The sequence below is a fragment of the Kryptolebias marmoratus genome, linkage group LG2, assembly GCF_001649575.2.
Source record: "Kryptolebias marmoratus isolate JLee-2015 linkage group LG2, ASM164957v2, whole genome shotgun sequence".
Taxonomy (NCBI): Eukaryota; Metazoa; Chordata; class Actinopteri; order Cyprinodontiformes; family Rivulidae; genus Kryptolebias; species Kryptolebias marmoratus.
The window spans coordinates 11,365,722-11,390,762 of record NC_051431.1 but is presented as its reverse complement, the minus strand read 5'-3'; the positions used below and the strand labels follow the sequence as shown (position 1 = coordinate 11,390,762).

The 25,041-nt window shown below is 46.6% G+C and overlaps 2 protein-coding genes across 3 annotated transcripts in view; one reads left to right on the top strand and one right to left on the bottom strand.

Moving 5' to 3' along the window:
• srprb (SRP receptor subunit beta) overlaps positions 1 to 923 on the bottom strand; it is a 2,677-nt gene extending 1,754 nt beyond the window's left edge. The window contains exons 1-4 of the mRNA XM_017424612.3: positions 689 to 923; positions 390 to 484; positions 212 to 289; positions 48 to 130 (exon numbers count right to left, since the gene is read on the bottom strand). Coding sequence (XP_017280101.1) covers positions 48 to 130; positions 212 to 289; positions 390 to 484; positions 689 to 830 — 398 coding nt within the window. The 5' untranslated portion in view covers positions 831 to 923. The remainder of the gene's footprint in view (positions 1 to 47; positions 131 to 211; positions 290 to 389; positions 485 to 688) is intronic.
• Positions 924 to 1,765: 842 nt separating this feature from the next.
• LOC108240840 (collagen alpha-1(XXVI) chain) lies at positions 1,766 to 24,320 on the top strand. 2 transcript variants are annotated; one of them, XM_037981494.1, is made up of 14 exons: positions 1,766 to 2,087; positions 2,198 to 2,317; positions 3,354 to 3,457; positions 14,803 to 14,864; positions 14,968 to 15,091; positions 15,565 to 15,648; positions 15,742 to 15,879; positions 20,222 to 20,305; positions 21,221 to 21,273; positions 21,365 to 21,427; positions 21,745 to 21,780; positions 21,853 to 21,897; positions 21,971 to 22,055; positions 23,119 to 24,320. In XM_037981494.1, the coding sequence occupies exons 1-14, from the start codon at positions 1,945 to 1,947 to the stop codon at positions 23,247 to 23,249; spliced, it is 1,272 nt and encodes a 423-aa protein (XP_037837422.1). In that variant the 5' UTR covers positions 1,766 to 1,944; the 3' UTR covers positions 23,250 to 24,320. The 2 variants fall into 2 exon arrangements, with proteins under 2 accessions (XP_037837422.1, XP_017280124.1); XM_017424635.3 differs by having other exon boundaries at positions 1,767 to 2,087; positions 15,562 to 15,648.
• The last annotated feature ends 721 nt before the right edge of the window (positions 24,321 to 25,041 follow it).

Here is a 25,041-nt window from a genome sequence, read left to right as displayed (position 1 = left end):
GCGCCCCGTCATCCCCGTCCTCACCCGCCCCATCGTCCCGTCCTCACCTGGCAGCCGACTTGAACTTCTCCAAATACTGGGAGCGGAGGCTGTCGTGTCCTGGCAGGTCTATCAGAGTCCAGGTACTGCCCTGAAAGGCAAAGAAAGGTGAGATGTGGATCATAACATTATCACATATTTTAGTTTCCTCCGAGCAGCACGAACATCTTACCCTGTCATTCTTAGCTTTATAAGGAGCACTGCTGTCAGTGATGGACGTCTGTGTCTTCTTGAACCTCCCTGAGAGAAGCTGCAAACAAAAAGCATTTTATTAAAAACGAGAGGGAAAGGAATCATCTAAAGCAACCATGAAACAACAACGTGGCCACTGCTATCAGACCGCAACTCACCCTGATGAACAGAAGGGTTTTCCCCGATTCACACAGTCCCACCAACAGCACGGCGCTCCGGACGGTTTTACCGGTGAGAAAGTACTTCAGAAACACTAAAAAGGAAAAAATAAATAAACACAAGGGCTGTTATTAAGCTAAAGCTTTAATGGCATCCCGGGTCGTGCAGCTTGACAGCTGTTTGCTTTAGCTTAGCAGTTAGCTTTCTCGCCAGCTAGCTTCGTTAGACCGATGATAAGCTTGCTAAGCTAACATGCTAATCCTAGCCTGCTCAGCTAACGCGCGCGGTAACTTCTTACCGCACGTGATGACGACCACCGCCAAGGCGACGACGACCCCGATGAGAAGGACGGGGTCCTGGTCCTCGACTTGCTGGCGCAGAGCCTCCATGTAAGGCGCGAAGGGGTTTTCTGTCACCTCGTCGTCTGCTGTCTGCCCCATGTTGGCTTCCGGCGGCCCGCGTCCCTTCCCGAAGCTAAACCCTCCGATTGAGAGCGGGACACGTCCTCCTTCCTGCCGGGGGCCTGCAGGGAGCCGCGGCCGCCAGCAGGGGGCGCCGACGAGCTGCAGCTGCGGGCGCAACAGGAGAAGAAAACGGGACTAAAAGTCAACTATAAGCGTGGAAATGTGTATCAACTTGGTGGAAGGATCTTACTGAACAAAGAAATATAAGAAATAGTCATGTTTCTTATATTTATGACAGATTAAAGTCAAGGTTTCCTAACGAACAAAGATAATACTAGAACCTTCAGCTCAAGGGTTTCATTTAAAAAATCCTGAAATGTTTGCTGTGATCTAAAGTTAAAGTCACCCTGATGGTTGATATTTATTCTTTATTTCGGGTTCTCCAATGTTCCTTCAGAAGGCATGGGAAAACGACCGCAGAAGTCTTCTTTTTTTCCTCTAAATGCAGACTTTAAAAAGAATATTCTTTAAAAACAGCCCATTTAACCCAAATACCTGAAATTATCAGGTCATTCCTGAGCTTCTCTATGTCCTAAATGAAGTACCGGATCATAAATATAAAATCCTGCAGATAAGATTGTTAGAAAATATGCAGGAGGTTAAAATATATTTTAAAACGTTAACAACAAAAAACGCATCAAGGCGCAAACATGTTTTGGTTTTTCTTGTTATTTCTTAATAAAACATACTAGAAATAAACTTATTATCAGTAATCTTGTTGTTGTGTTTATTTTTCGACATTAGAAACCGGCTGTTTTGTTTGGGGAAACCAGCTGCGCTTTTACGCGCGGCGCCGCTCCAACCCGCGCTTTTTACGCGCGCTGGATATTTGACTCCCGGGTTCTCCTGCAGGGAAGGGTCTGTGTGGGAGGGGGGAGGAGAGGAGGAGGAGGAGGAGGAGGAGGAGGCTTGTTTCTAGTCGGAACAGAAATGACAAACTCCCACTGATGGCTTCAGCGGGTTCTGCTTAAGGTTCCTCTCAGAACCGGAGAGTTTTCCTCCAGAAGAAGACTTACTTGAAGAAGGAAGAACTTGTTTTTGTTTGTTTGTTTTTGGAACATCTCCGTCAGGGATCATTCTAACAGGGAGGATGTCTTTGTCTTACCTCCACGCGCTGTGCATGTGGATGAGTTTGGTGCTGCCGTCCCTCGGAACCGGCTTTGTTTATCGCTTCCCGGGCATCTCCCTGCAGCGGCCGGGTCCGCCGGGCTCAAGGTCCGCGAACCAGCTCAGGTACAAAGAAACAAAAACAAAAATAAATCAGTGTTTGTGCGCGCGTGTCGCTGCACAGCTCGGCTCTTTGATCTGCCGGGATGTTTGATGTTCTCCTCCTGTCCTCCCAGGAACTGGTGTCAGTACACTGTCTCCAGGACTGTCCCCTGTAAAGTCCACAACGGGACAGAGACTTTGGTGCAGAGAGTGGTGGGCTGCCGCTGGCCGGGACCCTGCGCCAAACTCATCAGGTATGTCCACTCAGCCTCCACCCTACAGCCTCCACCCTCCACCTTCCACCCTCCACCTTCTACCCTCCACCCTCCATCTTCCACCCTACAGCCTCCACCCTCCACCCTCCACCTTCCACCCTCCACATCCAGCCTCCACCCTCCATCTTCCACCCTCCACCTTCTACCCTCCACCCTCCATCTTCCACCCTTCAGCCTCCACCCTCCACCCTCCACCGTCCATCTTTCAGCCTCCACCCTCCAGCCTCAGCCTCCACCTTCTACCCTCCACCTTCCACCCTGTACCTTCCACCCTCCACTACAGCCTCCACCCTCTACCTTCCGCCCTCCACCCTCCACCCTCCATCTTCCACCCTCCACCTTCCACCCTACACTCTCCATCTTCCACCCTCCACCCTCCACCCTTCAGCCGCTCCGCTGGTTTCCTGTTTACTCTCGGTCATGGGAAGTTCTGCTGCATCAAAGTTCTTCAGAAGAACTCGTTTAGATCTTTCTCTGATTCCTGCAGCTGATTGGAGCTGAGCTGAACTTCAGCTCCTGAGACAGAAATAAAAAAAACTACAAGTTATATTCTCTGGAGCCTGTACCTTACAGTTACTGTAAGATGACTAAAATGTGCTTGTTTACTATACTATACTATATCAGTGTGCTTTACTCTTTGATCATTTTCAGATACTGTTTCAGAATAGTGATTTAGGCTGACATGAGTCATAATCCTGAGATAATAAATGTCAGCAGCATTAATGTTTCATTAAATGTTCAAAGAACAAAGCTCTATCAGACATTAAATTAGGACGGGTGAGGTGTTTTTTAAAGTGAAAATCTGCATCTTCTGCTCCTCCATCTTGTGTTTTCTCTGTTCCTTTTTCTAAATGTTCTCTCTGTTTGAGCTCTGTGGGCCAAAGTTAGAGCGAACAGTGTTGGGTCCGACCTGAGCCGGTTCTGTTTCTGTGTCTCTGTGTCTCTGCCACAGCCCAAAACCAACCACCTCTTCTCCTTCTTCTCCTTCTCCTCCTCCTCTGTCTCCTCTCCGCAGCTACAGGACTGTTATTAAGCCGCTGTTTAAGATCACCTACAAGCAAGTCGCCTCGCTGGAGTGGAGATGCTGCCCCGGCTTCGTGGGAGAAGAATGTCGTGAAGGTGAGCTGTTATTGATTTTATTTATTTGTTTGTTTCACCGCGCCGCTCGCGTGAAGGAGCTGTCAGGAGGCGAATCTTCTCGAGGGCCGAGCGTGTTTTTCTTTTGTTTTAACCGAACCCATCTGTGTCTTTTTAGCAGAACCCACATCAGTGCCCCTTTTTTCATGTTTGGTGGTGTGTGTGTGTATGTGTGTGTGTGTGGATAGTTTGCTAATCGCACCGCTGTGCGCCGTGAAGCCTTTTGATATGGTTGTAAAGTCGGGCTGAATAAAGACAGAAAGTCTGTTTGATTCCTTTATGGGGGAAACAAAAAGAAGCAGCAGTTGAAACAGGATTTGGACTTCTGTGGTTTTGTACTTTTTATTCACTTCTGAGCCTGGAAGGATGATTACAATCACAGCGAGAGGCTTCTTCTGGGTGTTCCTATCTTTCTGCACACACACACACACACACACACACGCTTGCATCACTGTTTTACAGCACAGGGTGAGTTTCGCCCGCCTTCATCGAATCTCCTCATGGCTGAAACAGCCCCGAAAAGAAGGACGACTGAAAATAGCTGGAGCGTCCAGAAGGGCAGCTTGTAAAGTGGAGTGGGCCGCTCTGCTCCTGCTCCTGCTCCCGGATCCGGCGGGACCGCAGACTCCGAGCCACGACGGTCAGCACCAGGAAAAATGAGCTGGAAGATTCCCGGTTATAAGAACTGTTCCTAATAAACTCCGTCTGTACAGACTGTCACTCGGAGCCGGGCGATGGATTCATTGAAAAAAAATCAAATTTGTTCAAAAATATGGTCAGATTTGCCACGCCTCGTTTTGTTTTCCTGGATCGTTCATCGTTGCGTTGGATTTACCGCAAAGAAAAAAACCCAACACATTTTAAAACCAACGAAGCCAACATTAATACTTATTATTGTCCCAGCTCACGGCTATTATTCCGCTCAAAGATGGCCGCCACAGACACTGGTTCACTTGACTCCAAGGTGGAAGAAGAAATCGGCTCGTTTGTTCAACGTCAGCTGAAATGGTTTCCGACGTCAGAGCGGTGAGGTGACCGTCTCCCCGTGGGGACAGGTCGAGTTGGACGCCGGAGACGGGAGGGAGGAAGCTGAGGAAGACGTTGGAGCAGATGTAGGAACGAGGTGAAGAAGAAGGTGGAGTGTTTTCTGTCTCCTTGGAGTTCATATTGCCTCGGTTGTTGGAGAGTTTTTAGTCGTTTTTTTATGTTGCATGGAGGCTAAAAACGGTCTTGAATTTCCTCCAGCTGTTCTCAGTCTGACTGTTTGTAACCTCCTGATAAGCATCACCGTCCCGTACCCCCCCCCCCCAAAAATCCCATTTGTTCTCGCTCCAATCCACTTCCACACACGTGCGGCGAAGCTCCCACTTGGATTTCTCTCTTATCTTCGAGTGAAATGGCTCCTCTAACTTGCACCAGATTGGCCTCCCGCTGACTGGAAACACACTTTTCCTGTAAAACATATCTGTTTTCTTTTTTAGGGTGTGTCTGCTGATGCTCGAGGTCATGTTATTAAAAACTTTATTTATTTCTACCATCGGTGTGATGACGGTCTCCATTTTATTCTTCTTTACCAGACAGATATAAAACATGTTATCAGTCTTCTCGGACATTTCAGAAAATGGCTCCCACTTCCCTTAAGCGCCGGCGGTTTTGGCTGATGACATAATTCTGAGTGTGCGTTTTTTTTTTGGGGTCACACGTCCCGACGCCGAACACACAGCGAAGCTCGGCGGCCGTTAACCGACGACGACGTCACCTCCGCTCACCCAGCCCGACGGGGTTCTGGATTCACTTCGGAGATTCCGGAGGTTCCTTGGAGACGTGACGGCGTGAAGAAGTGCACGGAGGCGGAGCTTGCGTCTCCTGTTTAACCCCGACTCACTCTCTAACGGAAGCTGAGCTCGGACCTTTCTGTGGAAAGGATGTGAACAGTAAACATCTTACCTGCTGTGGATAGCAGCACCTCCTTAGTTTGAAAAAAATCGTGGTGAATTTTAATTAGATTGATGAGCTAATGGCTGGTCCGAGTCGTCCTGAAACAACCTCCTTGGTGGAGGTAACAAAGGAGTCCCCTTTGACCCCTCAAACCTTGAAATCAACAGTGATCACCCCATGTGGCGTCCAGCTGCAGAGTGAGAGCATGGGCTGAGCTGTGACCTTGACCTTTGACCCGATCACCACCATTTTTAATGAGAGACAACTCTGCGCTTTTAGGTGAAGATGACTTTTCTCCGTGTTTACTTCCTGTCACGAAACCTTAAACAAACGATCGGGACAACGCCGATCATTTTGTCCGAGTCCGAGCTGCTCTCAAAGCCGGAGTTTTTGGTGTGTCCGCGGCGGCCCGGTCGTTGGGAGCTCACCGCCCCTGGAGTCAAACGTTTCGCCCTCAGCGCGGCGGTGCGAACGCATGACGCCATGGAGCACATTCAGGAGAAATGTGTTTGTAATTTCCCCCGACATCCAGCAGCTATCTGCACATACGATCACACTCACTGCAGGGATCGTGGGTATTGTGCGTTCACGGGGGAGAGAACAATCTGAAAAGGATCAGTTCCAGGACCTCTCCCGACGAACGCGCCGACTTTTGATCTCACGCTTACACGTCGGAAAAGTATTTTAACGAGTTTATTAGCGAGCGAGCGAGCGAGACGTCAACTGTGGACTTTATGAAAAAAAAAAACATGAAAACGTGTCTGCTGGGTTTTAAGGACTTGTTGTGATGAACGGGTTTATTTGGTCGTGCTGCTGCGATGAGGCAGACGCTCCCTTCTCCGGATGGATCAGCAAGGAGGGAAATCTGTTGGAGGGATTGTCTCTAAGCCCACTTTATTACACACCGCTCAAAAGTACCTTTGGGCCCGCCCCCCTGCTGCAGCGCTCTTTATCTTCTACCCTTCCTCGCTGCTTTCCCTTTACCTGCCTTCCCCCGTCCTTCAGATCTCGGAGCAAAGTGATAAAACAGAACCGCGTCCCATGTGCGCTTCTCTGGCGCGAGGATGTGACTGATGTCTCTCTTACATCCCTTGGACTCAAATCTGGGTCAGAGGTTGACCTTTGACCTGCGGGGAGCTTTGGGAGAACTCGGCTGCTCCTGCTCCCGGACTTATCTGCCTGATGGATGACTCTGTTTGCTTCCTTTTATCTGTCTCCCCTCCTGGTGATGTCTTTGGGTCCACAAAGCTGTCTGTCTGTCTGCCTGTCTGCAGCTCCACACATCTGTTTATGCAGGTTAAAAATCAAAGATTCCTAGAAAATCCTGCTTGTAAGTTTAGGAAAAAGTCGTGTCAATCCTGTGTTTGTTCTCGTTCAGTGAAACTATTTTACATTCAGCTTTTCACAGAAACAGTCTGAGAAATAAATATTAATTAATATGGATAATATGGAATAAAATAATGAAAATAGACATCAAAACGAGCCGCTTGAGGTGGTTTGGACATTTATTACGTTTGTCTGTCCATCCGTCCGTCTGTGGACAAGAGGACTCAAATCATTCTGAACAGATTTTCAGGAAACGTCAAACATCCTGCAAGGAACGGGTGATTCAATGTTGGTGGTGATCCACTCAAAGGTCAAAGGTCACAGCTCAGCCCATGCTCCAACTCTGCAGCTGGACACTGCAGGGGTCAGGGGTGATCACTGTTGATTTTAAGGTGATGGAGTTAAAGGTCAAGGTAATAGATGGCCCTGTGCTCTAACTATGTAACTATGAGGATAATTCAACTGCACAGCTGGACACCTGTTAGGTCAAGGGTGATCACCATTGATTTTAAGGTGACGGGGTCCAAGATCAACATCACAGTTGACCTGGTGCTCTAACTCTGCAGCAGTGTCAGGTAGGAAACTGCGCAGCTGGACGCCTCATGGGTCAAAGATGATGCCTGTTGATTTCAACGTTCATGGGGTCAGAGGTCAAAGGTCACAAGTAACCCATTTGTTAAAATCTTGTCTCTGATCCTATGTATGACCTTTTTGTTTCCGGTTGTGCTCGTTGGTTTGCGCTCTCTGAGTGCTTCTAGTCACAGATGTGTTCTGGACTCAGAACACGCCAGAGTTAGTTGTGGTGTTCCACAGGGTTCTGGGCTCGGACCGGTCCTGTTTCCCCTCCACATGTCTGGTCAAAGTCATCATGAAACATGATGTTCATTTTCATTTTTATGCAGATGATACCCAGTTGCATTTGTCTAAAAAACCTGAAGAAAGAAGGATTCCAAGGCGTTCCCAGGCGAGCCGAGGGACATAATCCCTCCAGCGTGTCCTCTTCCCTGGTGTCTCTTTTCGGTTGGACACGCCCAGAACACCATCCTAGGAGGGCATCCAGGGAGCGTCCTTACCAGATGGCCGCACCACCTCAGCTGGCTCCTCTCGATGTGGAGGAGCAGCCACTTCACTCCAAGTCTCTCCCAGATAACCGAACCTCTCACCCCATCTCTAAGGGAGAGCCCGGCTACCCTAAGGAGAAAACCTTTTGACCGCCTGTATCTACCATCTTGTTCTTCAGACGAACCGGTAAACAGAGAGCTTCAGCTCAGCGGACCTGTACAGAGTACAGAATACTGTACAGGTCCCTTTGAGATACTTAAACTCCTCCACTTGAGGCGGCACCTCACAGTCCCCCCTTCTTCGACTGAGGACCACGGCCTCAGATTTGGAGGCTTTGATCCTCATCCCAGCTGCTTCCCACTCGGCTGCGAGAGCCGGAGATCAGGACACGACGACGCCAACAGGACCCTCGAACCCCCTGTGGTCACCGAACCGGACCCGATCTCCAGAATAGTTTTATTTTATCTCTGCTACGTAACTAAAGTAACTACGCCAAATGGCCAGCTAGGTCCCTAAAGACCTCACAGCTGGTTCAAAACGCTGCTGCTGGAGGTTTGACTGATTCTGCAAGAAAAGATCAGATCTCTCCCCCCATGTTAGGCCTTCATACACTGGCTTCCTGTGAACTGCATTCAGACTCCATCTTATCACATATAAAGCCCTTAATGGCCGAGCTCCAGCCTCATTATTCCTTATCACAAGCCTCAGATGTCTGCGCTCCCAGAGCGAAGGTTGACTTGTCGTTCCCAGGATTTCAGATCGGAAGGAAAAGCCTCCGAGTCTCCGCAGCACCCACAAAATGAACCTTTTTAAAAATCAGAGAAAAATGAACGCCAAAGATTGAGGTGAGGCACCTATCAACCAATCAGAAGATAGGAAGCCTTTAAGGAGGAGAGACCTGAGGAAACGGCGCCCAGTTAACATAAAAGCTGTGAATTTAGCGCCTTCAAGATGGCTGCCACAGCCAAGGAATGCCAGCCAACAGGTAGCGTGGTGGGATGAGTGGATCCACTGTGACAGCATCTGGGTTTGAAGACGGTTCTGTTTGTTGTCTCACCGTCCCGACAGGCGCTGTCGTCTGATTCGCTCGAGTCTCCCGTGTTGTCGAGCATTTTTACATTTTTTTTATTTTTTCTTACTTTAAAACTCTAAAAGTGCTCCGTTTATAGAAAGACGTGTGGTCTGGCAGCTTTCATCACAGTGAAAATACTAAATGGTCCCACTGTGCTCCACTAGACATCTTGTTATTTAAAAAAAAATAAAATAAAAAAAAAGGCTTCATTCACCCTCCTCCAAACACCGCTGTGGTCGGAGAGGTTGTGTGATTTAATGAGTGAGAGTTTGCGGCCGGGCGAAAGTGTGTGTTTGTCTGCGCGAGTGTGTGTGTGTGTGTGTGTGTTTTGTGCCAGCTGTTCCTTCTTGCCAGCAATAGCCGACCACTTGTTGGCCGAGGCGGACGCACAACAGGCTTCTGGGACACGGCCAGCGCTGGAAGGCTCACACACACACCCTCACACACACACACACAGACAGACAGACACACACCCAGACTTGGCACACCCTCGTCTGTTTATCCTGATGATGTGACAGCATCTCCTAAGATGCTCCAAGAAGACGTTTCACTGTGTCTTTCTTTCCTTTTCGGCTCAGACAAGCAGGCAGATATTTAGTGGCGTTTTAAAAGCGACCGTCCCCAGCTGTCCCCAGCTGTGCGCGTCCCAGTTTGTCCTGCGTTAGGGGTCGTCTCGCGACCTGTCTGCGAGGAAAGCGAGGGATTGCTTTGATTTACTTCCAGCGCTAATGCAGAAAATGTATCTGCGCCAATAGACCGGAGACGGACTTGAATGCTTTCCAAAATGTCCTGTCCTGTCCTGTCCGTAGTGTCCTGTTCCATCCTGTCCTGTCCTGTCCGTAGTGTCCTGTCCCGTCCTGTCTCGTCCTGTCCCGTCCTGTCTCGTCCCGTCTCGTCATGTCCCGTCCCGTCCCATCTCGTCCTGTCTTGTCCTGTCCCATCCTGTCCCGTCCCGTCCCGTCCCGTCCTGTTCTGTCTTGTCTCGTCCCGTCATGTCCCGTCCCGTCCTGTAAATCACACATTAATGGAACGGCTGATTTGTTCATCAAATATTCCGTTTTGATTCCTTTGATGTTTAAATGAAGCTGTATCTTTTAAGGGAGCCTAATTCTGCTTCATAGCTTTTCCTGCCAAATTCAGCAGTTGTGTTAATTGGATTTCCATAAACGAATCACACAGTTTTTTTGGAAGAATTGGATTTTACATTTCTGTTGTTTTGCTCTACAAACAGGGTCTCTGCATTGTTTCCAAGAATTTTAAAGACACACAAGACAAGATGAAACTTGTTGAATATCTAAAAAAAAAAAACAACAACAACAAAGACAAACAAATTCCCCTGCTGCGCTGAAGCATAATGATTCAGGTTTTTTTTTTGTTTTGTTTTGTTTTTGTTTCTTTGTTTGGTTTCCCACCAAACGCAATTATAATTTGGAGTCTCTCCCATAAGCTGTGCACATCCAAGTAAAACAACCCCGTCTGATGTTGCAGTGTTGTAATTATGGCTCCAAACAGACCCTCCGGCCTGCGGCGTTGTTCTGAACATCTCAGGCGCGGCGGAAGTTTGGTTTTCCTAACCAAACCCGATGAAATTCCAACTGTAGGAAACTGAAGTCCCGGCCGCCATCTTCCCGAACAAATAAGCCGTTATTCTGCTCTGATTCACATTTACGGCGGATTAGTCGGGGTGTTTTTTTCCCCCCGGTGTGTGTGCTTCTGACAAAACAAGACATGGCGGTTTTTAGTTTTAGCTCTAGGTGGACATAGCATGGAGATTAGTAAAGTTAGCTAATTAGCTGTGAAGAAAGAAGCTAAATATGTTCTTTTTAGATCTGAAGAGGAAAAACCCAGTAATGGCTAAGGCCTAAGACCTCAAAGCTAAAAGTTGTTTTGCATTTTGAATACGTTAGTCTTCAGCTTTCAAAGGTTTATCCATGCTAACATCAACATGTTAGCATGCGAACATGTTGATGTTAGCATGGTTAAAGGTTCAAAGAGGTTTCCTATTATTTAGAAGATTGTCTAATATACATTTTGGTTGTAGAAAACAAGACATGGAGGTTTTTAGTTTTAGCTCCAGTTGGACACAATGTGGAGATTAGTAAAGTTTGCTAATTAGCTGTGAAGAAAGAAGCTAAATGAAGAGAATAGCCCACTGATTATTAAGGCAGAAACAACAAAGCTCGAACAAGTTAGCCTTTAGTTTAGCTTTCAAAGGTTTATTGAAATTTTGAGAGAAAATGGGAGAGAAAACTGAACAAAGCTAAAAGTTTGTTGCCAGTGGTTAAAGTTTTGTAATGCTAATGTGTTTTATGCTAACATCATGCTAACATGTTTATGCTAGCATGATGTTAGCATTCAAAGGGGTTTCTTATTATTTTGAAGATTTTCTAATATACATTTTGGTTGTAGAAAACAAGATATGGAGGTTTTAGTTTTAGCCCTAGGTGCACACAACATGAAAGTGAGTAAAGTTAGCTAATTAGCTGTTAAGAAATAGGCTAAATATGTCATTTTAGATCTGAAGAGACCACAATGCTAAAAGCTAAGCTGTTTTGTATCTCACATGGTAACATTAAACCATGCTAACATGTTCAAGGGGTGTAATATTATTTTGAAGATTGTCTAATATACTTTTATAGTTGTACTGTATTATTTTTCAAACATGCTAATGCTAAGATGCAAATGATTTTCTTAATTCTTTATGTGCTCTTATCTTATTAGTGCTCTTTTGGTAGTTTGTTTAATTTTGAAACGTTGGACTTTTTATGGACAGTAGAAGTTGTAACTTTCTTTAAGAGCCTCAGCAGAAGGCTGAATGGCTAATTGGCACACAGTACTTTGTCATTTTAAATTGATTTAAAATGGCCAATAATTACGTAAACATATATAAAACTAATGTGTGTCAACCAAAAGCTTGTGCTTTGGATACCTTATATATAGGTTTCTGTGCCTTTTTTTAACGTTTTTGCCTAGTTGACTTTAGCTTGCCACCAATTTATTTATACGACCATCTACTCCAGTTTCAGTGTGCTCATAAAGTCAAATTACAGACTCGTGTAAATGCATGCTCGGATTTTTGAACTGAGCGGTAAAAGTTTACAGTCGCAAAAAAAGGAAAATTTAGCTTTTTGGTCAGGTGCCTTCCTAATCCCCACACTAACAGAAGAAATATTGGTAAAAGAAATAGAGGCAGGCCTTAAAAAACAGAAATTATTAATGCCAAATCTGTCTTATTCACTCCTTGTGAGCTTTAAACAATACATGAAGGGGGAAAAAGGGGCCAAATGAAATTCTGATGTGATTCTGGCTCCACGGTTGTTCCAGTTTGTGCCGCGCCGAGCACAAACGTGTTAACAGCATTTCATGGCAACCCGGCAGCTGCTTTATAAGACGTTCAACTCCGAGCGGCACGTGTCGGCCCGTCTCAGCCCAGAACCCTAACGACGCGTCATCTGGAAAGCAGAATGATCTGTGTCGAGCTCATCCTCGGTCCAACGCCAACGCATCATCGCCCAGTGACTCTTGATTTACGCGCTGCTCTGCAGACAGGGCGTCGGAGAGGGTGGAGACTCCCTCTGGGCTGAACGGCGAGATCGATGCGTCTCATCTCATCGGCCCTCGTGGCGTGGAGCCCGTGGTCGCCCGCAGTCTCGCAAATGTGCGCGTCTCCGGCGACCACCCGCCCACAAAAAAGGGAAAACCTCAGAGCTTCTGGGTCACAACAAACACTGAAGGGGGTTTCGTTTCGATGAAGTTGGCGGACAGACCGTGGTATCAGACAGACCGGAGCTGTTCGGGTCGTTCCGTTGTGCCGTCGCTTCAGTTATTTACGAGCGCCAGCTGTTCCTCGATGCTATGACCACAGTGTGGGTGGCTCCCATCCGTGGGACGGACAGCTGACATTCCACACGTCTTACGAGCCGCTGACCACGACGGAGGGGTTCACATTTAGAAGAAATGTGAGGGTTTTTTTTTTTCTCCATAAATCTGGGCTCCTTTGCATTTCGGACGACGGCTAAAAGAGTAAAATGTCCAGAAGTTGTATAATCTATTTGTGTTTCACCAACGGATAATGTGTTTCTGGGCCCCAAATGACCAAGAAGTCCAAAACAAACAGAAGATTATGAGAAACGCTTGTGGAAGACAAGAATATCTTGAAGGGGTTGGCAAAAAGGTTCATGTTAGAAACCAGAAAATAAATCTGCAATTCTGTCTTTTCGATCTATTATTACCGGTGGTGTTGCTCGGTCTCCTGATTCTTTGCGTTTTGCATCTCTGACACTTATTTATGCGTCACTAGTTCTGAAGCTACTGAGATTGTACAACCCCAGCTCCGGAAAAGTGTTCAGAATTTCACAGATTAATGAACCTCTGCCCATCTTTGCTTCTGAGAGAGTTAGCCTCTATAACAGGGGTCTCCAATCTTGGTCCTCGAGGGCCACCATCCTGCATGTTTTACTTGTTTCTCTGCTCCGACACACCTGATTTGAATCAATGGGTGATTAACAGGCTTCTGCAGAACATGAAGAGGTGATTTAACCACTGAATCAGGTGTGTTGGAGCAGGGAAACAAGGAAAACATGCAGGATAGTGTCCCTAGAGGACCAGGGTTGGACACCCTGGCTCTATAATGCTGTATTCACACCTGACAGTCCGGTGGACTCGCTTCGATTGGGGACCAAAAGTGAACCATTTGTTCTATTTTCAGCTGCTGCGGGTCTCATTCACGCTGCACCGAGTCAATCAAGTAAAACCCTTTGAGCGACCTTTTCCCCCCCTCGTCTGTGGTGGCGCCGCACCGAGAACTACTGAAGGAAACAACATGAAAACCTCTAAAGAAGACGCTGAGCGCAACTTCTATCTACTGGGAAAAGAAATTAAAATGGAGTGGCATCAGATTTTAGAGGTTTTAGGATTTCTGTTGTGTCTGTGGTCCATGTCCCAAACAAACCAGGAGCCATTTCTCCCTCCAGTGGTAGAAACGCTCGTTTGTTTTGGTCGTATTTACCCAGAAGGCCCTGTTCTGTAGTCCACTTCCTGCTTTTGGAGCGGTCTCCGGCCCGCTTGCGTTCACATACACATTCGAACCGCGTCAGAGTTCACTTCAGCCGAACCCAGACCGAGGTTTTTAGGCGGACCAGAGTTGGATTGAACGCTCACACCTCCCCCAAAAAAACGGACTTTCTGGGCAAAACGAACCAGAGTTGGATTAAAGTGGATTAAACCGGGCTGGTGTAAACGCACCCTAAAAGCCCCTTTTTAAACCCGGTCCTCTTCCTGACCTGTTGCTAATAAAAACTAATTAGTTGCTGCTCCAACTGTTTCTTATTGGTGCCACTTAAAAGCTCGCCGTGACGAAATGGAGTCTTGTTTTGAGTGTTTGGGACCGCGGCGTGACGCAGGGCTGATGTTCAGAGTCCTGTCTATTGGCGTGAAGTTCCTTCAGTCGGTTAGGTAGGACACGACATTAAGAAAAAACAAGACATTTCCTGTTTCCTTAGCTGTAAGTAGGACTGGATGCTTCTGCTGAACGTCGAAGTTTGCCTGATTTGCTCGTCTCTGCTGAGCTTTTACACGAGCTAAATAAAGCAACAATCAGTGCTGGAGGCCAACGCTGCGAGTGGAACAATGCTTTATGGGAATTTCAGGGATATTTCTGTTGTGAGTGAACGCTGTGATTTAAGGAGGGATCTCTTACAAACGCTGACCTCAGGTTCGATGGGTATTGTTCTTGTGGTTCTTGGCTCCGATTTGGCTTCTCTTGTGGTGCCAGATAGAGATTTACTGCTCGTGGTGCCGGGATAATAAAAAAAAAGAAGAAGAAGAAGAAGGAGGAGGAGGCTGAAACGGCGAAAGTAAAAAGCACCAGGAATGCTTTCTGTTAAACCCGATTTAAACTCACTTGTTTCTTTGTGTTTTCTTCTTGCAGAATGTCTGAACTGCACCAGTTTCAGCGACATGAACGGCAGGATAAACGCCATCGAGTCGAAGGTAAATCCACCCGAGCGCTGAGGGAAAAATCCGTCCGGAGTCCGTAAGTTTGCACGCAAACTCCCGAAGGCCGTCCCTCTCTCTGTCTCTGCTTTTGTCTCAGATCAAACTGTTGGAGGAGAGGCGCCCGCCTGAACCCGGGGCCCGCGATCTACCGGAGGCCCCGACGGAGAACGAGGTGGACGCGCCCCGGCCCACTCCGCCGCCGCTGCCGTACCTGCCTCCAGGTGTCCACACGTCACGAAAAACACGCCGAAGAGCGGAAACATGAAAAATGTTGTTTTTGTATCCGGTTGTTTTCCGCTGTCTCTCTCTCTTCTCATTCAAACATTCAGTCAGCTTGTTACGTATGAAACAACCGGGAATTTAACCGTCTGGATTCTTCTAAAGCTCAGAGAATAAGTTCAAAAACATGAAGTAGGCCAAATGTAAAAACATAAACTGGGATTATGTTTTGGATGACATCAGACATGTAGGTTAATAACCATCAGTTTATCTGATTAATAGGATTTTTTGGACACTTGTTCAGTGATTATAATTTTAAAAAAACGACAAAGAAAAACTAAATTAAAGGTTATTTTGATTTAATGCTGTCAGATTTTTTTAATAATCTGATAATTTGATGGATCTTGTGTCCCTCGTTCCACGAAAATGCCCGTCTTTATTTTCAAAGTTTTTATTCTGTTTTCATCTGCAGCAGCAGGACCCAGGGGGCCCCCAGGACCTGCTGGATCTCCGGGGCTTCCAGGTCCTCCTGGAAGAACGGGCTTTCCGGGACCTGCTGGTAAAAAAAAAAAAAAAAGAGAGAAAATCCTCCTTTAAGTTTTATCATATCGGACATTTTTCCACCGAGTTTGTGCTTCTTTATTCCGCTCAGGACCGAAGGGGGACAGAGGTCTACCGGGAGAGATCGGTCTTCCCGGTCCGCCGGGTCTGCCAGGACTGCCAGGTCCTTCATTGCCGGACTCGTCTCCCATCCGAATCCGAGGGGACGTTTTTCACCTGGACCGTCAAGGTGAGCCGTCACTTTTTACCAGAAGTGATTTTTGCTCCGACTGGACTCCTCTAATAGAAGGACCGATGGAGACTGAAACATTCTGCAGCTTTTAGGCATTTAAACTTGTTAAAATAAAAAAAAGAGAGATTTTTTCCCCTGAACGCGGCTGGCAGAGATTTCCTGTAATCGTTCCCGCGTGTTTAGTCGCCGCCGGGCCGTTTGTTCACAGCAACCTCAGTAAACACCGCCAACAATGAGGCCGAACAAACACGCATGAATCAGGGCTGCGCGGTGTCGTAAAAATTTACTCTTATTTGCCAAAATAATGCGCACAATCGCAGCAGTACAGTCGGCTGTGTGCGACGTCTGTTAGCAAAATATCTCCTGAACCAACAGGCAGATTTTATTGAAACTTTCAGAAATTAGTCACTAGAACAGCATCGACGACTGATTGATGTTTGGAGTCAATCCAAATCAAGATGGCCGCCACAGCCTATTAACCTTAGCCAACACAAAAATGACCATAACTCGGTCATTTTTACAGATGCTGAGCTTAAATTTGGTGTGGTAGTAGCTGATAGTCGTCCCCAACATGTACTCTAAGAGGATCGCTCAAGATCTTTGTTTACGACTTTTGGCCAGTCGGCAAGTGATAAGCATTCCTCCGAGGAAGGCTTGTTTCATTGCAGCTCATATAGTTGTCAAAGTATTTAACAATAAAGATCCGTTGGTGTTGCGGATGACTCTCAGCTACTACCATAACAAATTTGAGCTCAGTAGCTGTAAATCTGACAGAGTTACAGACATTTTTGTGTTTGGCATGATAGGTTAGCTGGGGCGGCCATCTTGAATCGGGTCGACACCAACAGTTAATCAGTTATAGACGTACACCTGTCGATATCTTCCTGGGAGTTTCAATAAAATCCGTCCAGTGGTTCATGAGATATTCCGCTAACAGATGTACAAACGAAGACACGCCTTTCGTCCAGCGAAGAAGAAGAAGCTGACATGGGTTCAGTTCTCGCGCGCGGCCACAGGGAGGCGGTCGGGGGTCGCGGTGTAACCTTCCTGGGTCCTCCTGGCTCTGATTAGGCTCCTGGCTGCGTCTGTGTCTCCGAGCTGGGGTCTCTGTCTGCGGCTCCGGAGTTATGAAGGTTTGGGTCTGTGGGGGCCGTGTAAGCTGGGGGGGGGGGTCTGGCTGTAAATCAGGCCTAATTTGTTAGCTGTCAGCACAACAATCTGGGTTTGGTTGGGAGGCTGGCCCCGAGCCCAGAACCCAGAGCCTGGAGCCCCGAGCTGAGAGCCCTGAGCCCAGAACCTGGAGCCTGGAGCCCACAATCCAGAGCCTGGAGCCCAGATCCAAGGGCCCCAAGCTAAGAGTCGAGAGCCCAGAACCCAGAGCTGAGAGCCTGGAGCCCCCAGCTGAGGGCCCCAAGCCCAGAGAGACCAGAACTCAGAGCCCAGAACTTAGAACTGAAAGCCCAGAACCTAGAGCCCCGAGCAGAGCCGGCTCCAAACGGAGGAGGAGGACGTCTGCCACTCATGAGGAGATTCTCGGGGAGGCAGCCAGGCTGGAGGAGACTGCAGCACTCGAAAATTAGTTCCAGAGAAAGATCCGCTCCACCTAGACCCCTCTTTTCTTTTTTTTTTCTTTAATCCTGTGGACGGCAGCCATAATGTAACAGCGCTACCTCAGTGTGTGTGTGGGGGGGGGGGCGCTGATGCGGAGCAGATGTCTTGGGCGGCGAGGAAGTGTGAGGTGGTTTCAAACTACATTTACAAACGTGCTCGGAGAGAAACCCCCGGGGGGGCAGCGGGACGTCTGAGCACACTTCCCGCCCCATTCCCGTTGATCCGTGTCGCTCCGGATTGAAACCCAGCAGTCTGAATCTACTCCTCAGCTACAAAAATAACAATAATGTGCTGCAGAGTGAGGTCTGAATCTGGACTGTTGGGTCGGAGCAGACGTCTCAGGAGCGGTGGATCTCTCCTGTGCAGCTGAAAGGTTTTCCCGGAGAACTACAAGGAGATCAGTTCCAGGTTTCTGAGCCGTTCGTTTAGTGGGAGAAGCAGCAGGGGCGTCCCGGTGCCGCTTTGTTTTCTCCCGAGGAGGTTCAACTTGTCGACAGGTTATTAAACGAACCGCAGGGGAAACGAATGCGGCCGTTTCAAACGATTCGGTTTGGCTCAACTTTAAGAGAACCTCTCGGTGCAGCGATGAACAGAAAGCAATGAAACTGGCATTCTTCGTCAGAGGGCACGCCGCCGGCTGCCCGAAGCGCAGGAGTTCGAAATGAATCTGTTGAGCGATCTGTTTGCTCTTGGAGCATGTGTTGGGGATGACGCTCAGCTACTACCACGCTGAGTTTGAGCTCATTGGCTGCAAAATGAACCGAGCGATAGTCGTTTCTGTGTTTTCTAAAGTCACCTAGTTGTGGCGGCCATCTTGAATCAGGATGACGTCAGAAGTTAATCAGTTGTAGACGTTCATCCAGTGATTGTTTCCTGAGAGTTGCATGAAAATCCATCCAGGGCTTTGTGAGATATTTTGCTAACAGACAGACAAATGAACTCGTATAAATAAACGATGGACTGCTTTTTATAGCACGGTGAGCGATATTAAGTAATTCAGTAGCGAACATTTGTGAAAAACCCTCATAAAAGGTAAAGTAGCTTTAAACTCCTGCAGTTTTCAACATTTATTTAATAATCAGATAACTTTCTGTTCATCTGTATGAAGTAAACAAAACTAACAAAGCCTGATTAATACTGCTTTAATGTTTTTCTTTTTTTTGTTTTATTAGAGTTTTTTGTTGGACAGCACCAGGTCCAAAATCAGTGGTCCCAGTGGGACAATAAAGACTCATATTGTTCTGTATCGTGTTTTATTGTGCAGCTTCACTCTGTCCTAGTGTGTCGTATCGTAACAAAACCAGAAAATATCGTAGTGTGTCGTACATATCATATTTTATCATATGATATTATGCTGGATCCTATTTTATCGTACTGTGTCGTACTGCACTAAATCATCCCGTATCGTACCGTATTCCATCACAACTCATTGCATCGTACATTATCGTACCATATCTTATTGTACCGTACCATATTGTATCGTATCGTATTATACAGAATCTTACTGCACTGCACCGCACAGCATTGCACTGTATTGTATCGTATTGTACCATATAACACCGTACTATATTGTACTGTATCATATTGTCCCCTTATTGTCCCATACTGTATCGTACCGTATGGTATTGTACTGTATCGTATCATACCCTATTGTACTGTACCATATTCTATTGTATCTTATTATACAGAATCCTACTGCACAGCATTGCATTGTATTGTATGATACAATATGTATCATACCATATTGTGTCATACAGTACCATATGGTATTGTCCCGTATTGCACCGTATCATATCGTCTTGTCTCATACTGTATCGTATTGTCCCGTACGGTGTCGTACTGTTTTGTATCATACCCAATTGTATTGTATCATCACGTATAGTTTTGTATCGTATTCTACTCCAATGATTCCCAAAGTTGGGGTCGGGACCCCAGTGGGTCCTTAAATAGTCTCCAGACATCAGCTTACAATAAAAAATGTTGTTTTTATGCTATGTTTGCACCATAATCGTTACAAAAACTTGAAATGCAAGTCCACAAATGGATTTTAAAAATACCATAATGGATGTTAAAACTGTGTGTTGTCATTATGTCCTTATTTAATAGAGTTATTAGCATTTTTGGATGTTTAAACAGCCAACAGATGGGGTCACACACCTTTGTCACTGTTATTTTATGGGTCGGAAGCTAAAAAGTTTGGGAACCACTGGTCTACTACGTCATGCCGCACACCACGTGGTATTGTACCGTATCGTATCGGCTCTTTGTGTCGCATTGACAAAAAAAATAGCAGCGGGGAGAAAAAGTACCAAAAAAATTATTATAAATCAATGCTGAACCTTTGGGATTAATCTATTTTTTCCTGTCTCTCCATGTTGTGACTTTTTTTATTATGAAGAGCTTCTAAAAGGGAATAAATCCAACTTTAAACTAGAATTAGCTGCTGGTGATATTTTGTAGCTGGGTGTGAGTCACATCAGCATATGTAGTGTTGATTAATGAAAGCCTCTTCTGGGGGGTAAAGGGCATCATTTGGTATAATTTACATCGGGGAATTAATCACGAGTTCAGACTAAGTTAAATCTTTGAGTCTATAGAAACATTATTAAAAGTTTCCACGCTGACAGTGAAAATATTTGGGCAGCTGCAGATCATCGTTAGATTTACAGCAACGGAACGCAGCAGGTCTGAAACCAAAAACACAAATCTGTTGTTGTCGTTTTCCCAGAGGAGGACCTGAGCCGCCATGTTCTCCCTGCTCCTCGGGTCAGAGCCGGTCCTCCTGGTCCAGCCGGTCCTGTCGGTCCTTCAGGTGAGAGTTTTAGCCGTTTCCCGCCTAAACGGTTGAAGGAAAGCACCGCAGCGTGTTCTGAGACCTGAACCTGCACGAGGCCTCAAAGTCACCGAGATGTCCTCATTATTTGTCTCCGTGTTGTAAAATTAAAAACAAGGAGTCCTCCAGGGAATGCTTGTCACCCGCTGCCTTGCATGCTAACGTTTTAAGAAGCTGCGTCAGGGATTTAGTTTGTTATTTATGAAAAATATAAACAATCCATGTGTGATTTAACAAATGTTATATTCTGAACCTGCTGTTGATCAGTTTTACTCGGGTGTGAGAGTTTACAGACGCTGCTCTGAAGCGCGGTCACGTTGTTTACAAATTAGCATCTCGTTAGCATCGGGTTAGCTTCAAGTTAGCAACGTTAGCTCTCTCCTGACGTCTTTATGTAGATTTTTAGCATCATGTGCTGATGTTATGATGACAAGCTGGGGGTAATCGATTCTCACCGTTCCACCTGCCCAACACGGGCGTTATACGCGTTGTTTTGTCGACCATGACGGTCCTGGTGATCATCAGAATCTGAAGATTCGTGCAGATCCAGCCGTCGGTTCAGGTTCACACTGGTGTGGTCGTTTATCCATGACTCCCGCAAAGTCTTCCAACATTTCTCCGTGTCCAAAAAAGGCCTCTTCTTCCCTTTCCACCAGTAAACAACCGGACAGCGGCGGCGTTCTTGGCCGGCCGGGGCACAGCGCTCGTCGTGAACTCCGCCCCACAAACCCTTGACTTAAACACTAAAAACTGTTTATTTAACTTTCATGTCAGAAAAACGAGTCCCTGAAATGTTGTGTGGATGTGTTTGACTACATAACTTACATGAAATGTTAATATTTTTAGATTTATTCGACCTTTAATTTTGTGTTTGGTGTCTGAACGGCTCCGCAGGCGGTCCAGGAGCCAGAGGACCCGCGGGGACCCCGGGTCTGCCGGGACACGATGTGAGTCTCTCTGTCTCTGAATATAATTAAATCCTCGTTACGAGGCGGGCGTCAGTAAAAAAAACCTGCCCCTCTGTTTGTCTGACTCCAGGGAAAGGACGGCCTCCCGGGCGGGCCGGGCACTCCGGGCCCCAAAGGAGATCCAGGGGAAAGGGTAAAAACCTGTCCTCGTTATCGGATTATCAGACCGGCTGAACAGATTTAATTCCTATTAAGTATTTTAATAAAAATGGCCGTGGCTGTCATGCAGCCTTAAACACATGAAAGACTCAGTCCAGCTCGTGACTGATCCGTCTGTCTCTCACCCCAGACCGGGCCCCCCTCTGTCCTCAGATGTCCACTTTTATTTTTTTTAACCTGACTTGTCCTCTAAGAGCATCATTTCAGATCAGGGAGCTGCTCAGGGGGGCAGATCAGCTCCAGGATTAAAGGAAATATCCGTGTTTGACTCTGAAACGGTTTGTCTTCCAGGGGCCCCCGGGCGCGGCGGGCGAGCAGGGCTTACCTGTAAGTATGAGGTTGGACGCGCCGCTCGCAGCTCTCCTGACAGGCGTTTAACGAGACCTTTCCCCTCCACAGGGAGCGCCAGGACCGAAGGGAGAGCCGGGCACGGGCCTGAGCGAGGTAAGGAGGCGACTTGCGGGCGTGTCTTTGACTTTTAAGAGGCGCTGCTGATAACGAGGGCGGTGTCGTTCAGGGCGAGGCCGTGCAGCAGCTCAGGGAGGCCCTGAAGATCCTGGCCGAGAGGGTCCTGATCCTGGAGCACATCATCGGGATTCACGGTGAGGAGCAGAGAAATCCAACATGCAGCCGGGGCTTTAGGTCATAAAGTTCCTCGCTGATCGACACGTTGTTGTTACAGAACTAAACCTACTTTGTTTTGACCACATTTACTTCGATGAAACTAACTCGGACATCTTCAGATATCAAACAATCAGTCGGTCCCAGCGGGAACATCTGTCCTCGGCTACATTTCTGCCCTCGAATAAACCGAGCGAATTACAGGACATCAGTCGTCAGCAGACTCTGAAATGATTCAAATCTGACACCGAATGTAGAAAAACACGACAGATTCCACCGTGTGGTTATTTTTTAACAAAAACGAGGCGAACTGGGGGGAAAAAATGTGTGAAAAACGGAGCAGAGGTCATGATTTCATGTCTCGTTTCTCCTCCTTCAGCAGCAGAAGCTCCCAGGAGCGGCTGTGGAGGAATTCTGGCCTCTCCTCTTTACACCGTCGCTTTATTTCGTGGAGGTTTTGCAGACGCCGATTCGAGGTCCACGCCGAAAACGTTTCCTCCGGGCTGAAGGTGTGAGCCGTTCCGCCGTAGAGCTGCTGCCCCGTGGCGGCGCCCAGGTCGACCCAGAATGCTTCGGTGCGTTCCGTTTACGTCGGAGACCCGGAAACAAGATGGACGCCCCGCAGCGAAGCCTTTATTTTTCTTGCCGTTTCTGAAGATGAAATCTTACTGAAAAGATGCGCTCCATGTTTTAATACTTGAAGTTGTACAAGTGATTAAATGTGGAAAAACAACTTAAAGAAGGAATATTAACAGTAAAAGTGGCGAGCAGCAGCCATCTTGAAATCTGGGTAGTCGGAGTCGGTCCCTCTGTCCAAGTGGGATGTGCCGATTCAGGGGGGCGTTCCCGTTGAAATTTACGACTAGGAACTCTGACACTTTTCCCGGTGCTGTTGGAACGCGCCACGCTCTGGTAAGCAGAGGAGTCCGCGGCCGACCGAGCATCAGCCCTCCACCACCGTGCTTCACAGTTGGAGTCTGAACGGAGGCTGCGCTCAGGTCTCTGACTGATCCGTTGTTGTTTTTTTTTGTTTTTTAAACACAGATAACTCGGACGGATCGGGACTCGGCGCCCTCTCCGACCCACTCCTGTTCTCCGGCCTTAAGACAAAGCGCCGGCAGCCCGGTCCTCAGACTCCGGAGCCGAACGAGAGGCGAAGACGGGTCCCCCTTTAATGTCGGGAGGAGGGGGGAGGGGGTTTCCTTTTGTGTGTATTATTTTTGAGAGGTCTTGGAAACAACGTGTCTAACTGGATGTTTAACTTGTGTCTTTATGCTTTTATCTGTTTGTGTCTGTTTACCGTCGGTGGGAGATGTTGAACATTTCCTCCACGAAATCTTTGTCTTCATGTCGCCGCTTTACCCCCCGTTGTACAAAAAAACCCAAATCATATCCAACAAATCTCATAAAGCACGATGAAGGTCCTGGCGTCTTCCTGCCAGGACCTTCTTCTCGGCGGATGTCACAACGCTCAGACGAGTCGAGAGTCGGACACGAAATGTTCGGTTTTCGCCTCGAGGCTCGGCTCGTGTTTCTGTCGAAAGCTCTCTCCGCCTCTCCTCGCGCTGGCTGGTCGTTGAGACGGAGGCAGGTGGCCCGGGAAGTAAAGAAACTGGAAATGTGAAGGAAAAAGACACCTGGGAGGGTCGAACTCCAGCCGGGGAGACTTCGCTGACGGGATTGAATCGATTCGTTCGACAACACCCCCTGGGATTTGTTTCTGAACTGACGGTGTTAGTGTCCGAGTAAAAACCTCCCACAGTCTTCCTTACTGTCTGTGTTTTATAAGATTCCCGTGTTGAGGAAGGAAAAATCTGCGGCGCTCTCGTCGGAATCACTCAGACCTGAACTCTGAGTAAAATAAAATTGTCTGAGGTCAGTATTCATTGTTGAGTTTGAGGGATTTGACGTGAATAAGACACAAAAACCCCATCTTTTTTACATACACAGACCAATATGTGCCAAAATAAAACCTTTATCTCATGACACAAAGCAGAAAAACACACGCTTTGGACAGAAGAGGAATAAAAAGTGAAATAATTTTACAAAACAAAGACCAGGAAATGAATAAAAAAAAAACAGTTTCATGACGGAGGCCAGAGTTCACGAGGTTAAAGCTGAAATGTAAATAAAAAAAACAACGCTGTGGATTTCAAATCTCATCAACCCTTAAAAAAAAAAAAAAAAAAGAATATTCAGCTCCAGTAACCATGTTTACTCTGTTCCTTTGTGAATAAATAATGACCTGAAAAACCGACTGTAAGACTTTTACATTCAGATCCTAAAGTCCCATCTATAGCCACATTTTAAAACTATTTATTGCACCGTTTTATTATTTAAATTTATCTGATTGTCTGTTTTTTTTTTACAGTGAACGTTGTTTCAGTGGCAGCCCTCCAGATTTCATTGTATTTATATATTTGTGCAAAGACCATAAAGGTTTTCTGTCTGTTTCTATCCATCTTCTAATAAATCATTTATTGATTTTTTTGGTAAATAATTTATAGTAAGACTTGAAGAAAAGCAATAACGACTCAGATAACCCATTAATAAAAGCTGAAAAATTAGCTTTTTAACAGATTTATCTGAAAAAGGTTAAGGAGCTGCAAACTTTCCTGCATTTGAGTGGATTTAGGCATGAATGGGTGAAAATAAATCCTTAGATTTGGGATTTTTAAAAAGTTTAGTTTCTGTTCAGCTGAGGTTTTTTAATCCTAGTTTAGTTTATGTTCCCTTTTATTATATCTGAGTTTGGTTTTCCTCAGTTTATCTTTAGCATGACTTGTTTAAGATAAGTTTACTTTAGCTTGTTATATTGTTGACTCTGTATTTTTGTGTTTTCCTGCTTTAAAGCATTTTGAACCTCCTTGTTGTTGAAAAGTGGGGAGGAAGACAGTGGGAGGGGGGGGTTGTGTGGAAAGCTTATGAACAGCTAGTATCTTACCTGTTGTGGATAGTTTGATTCTG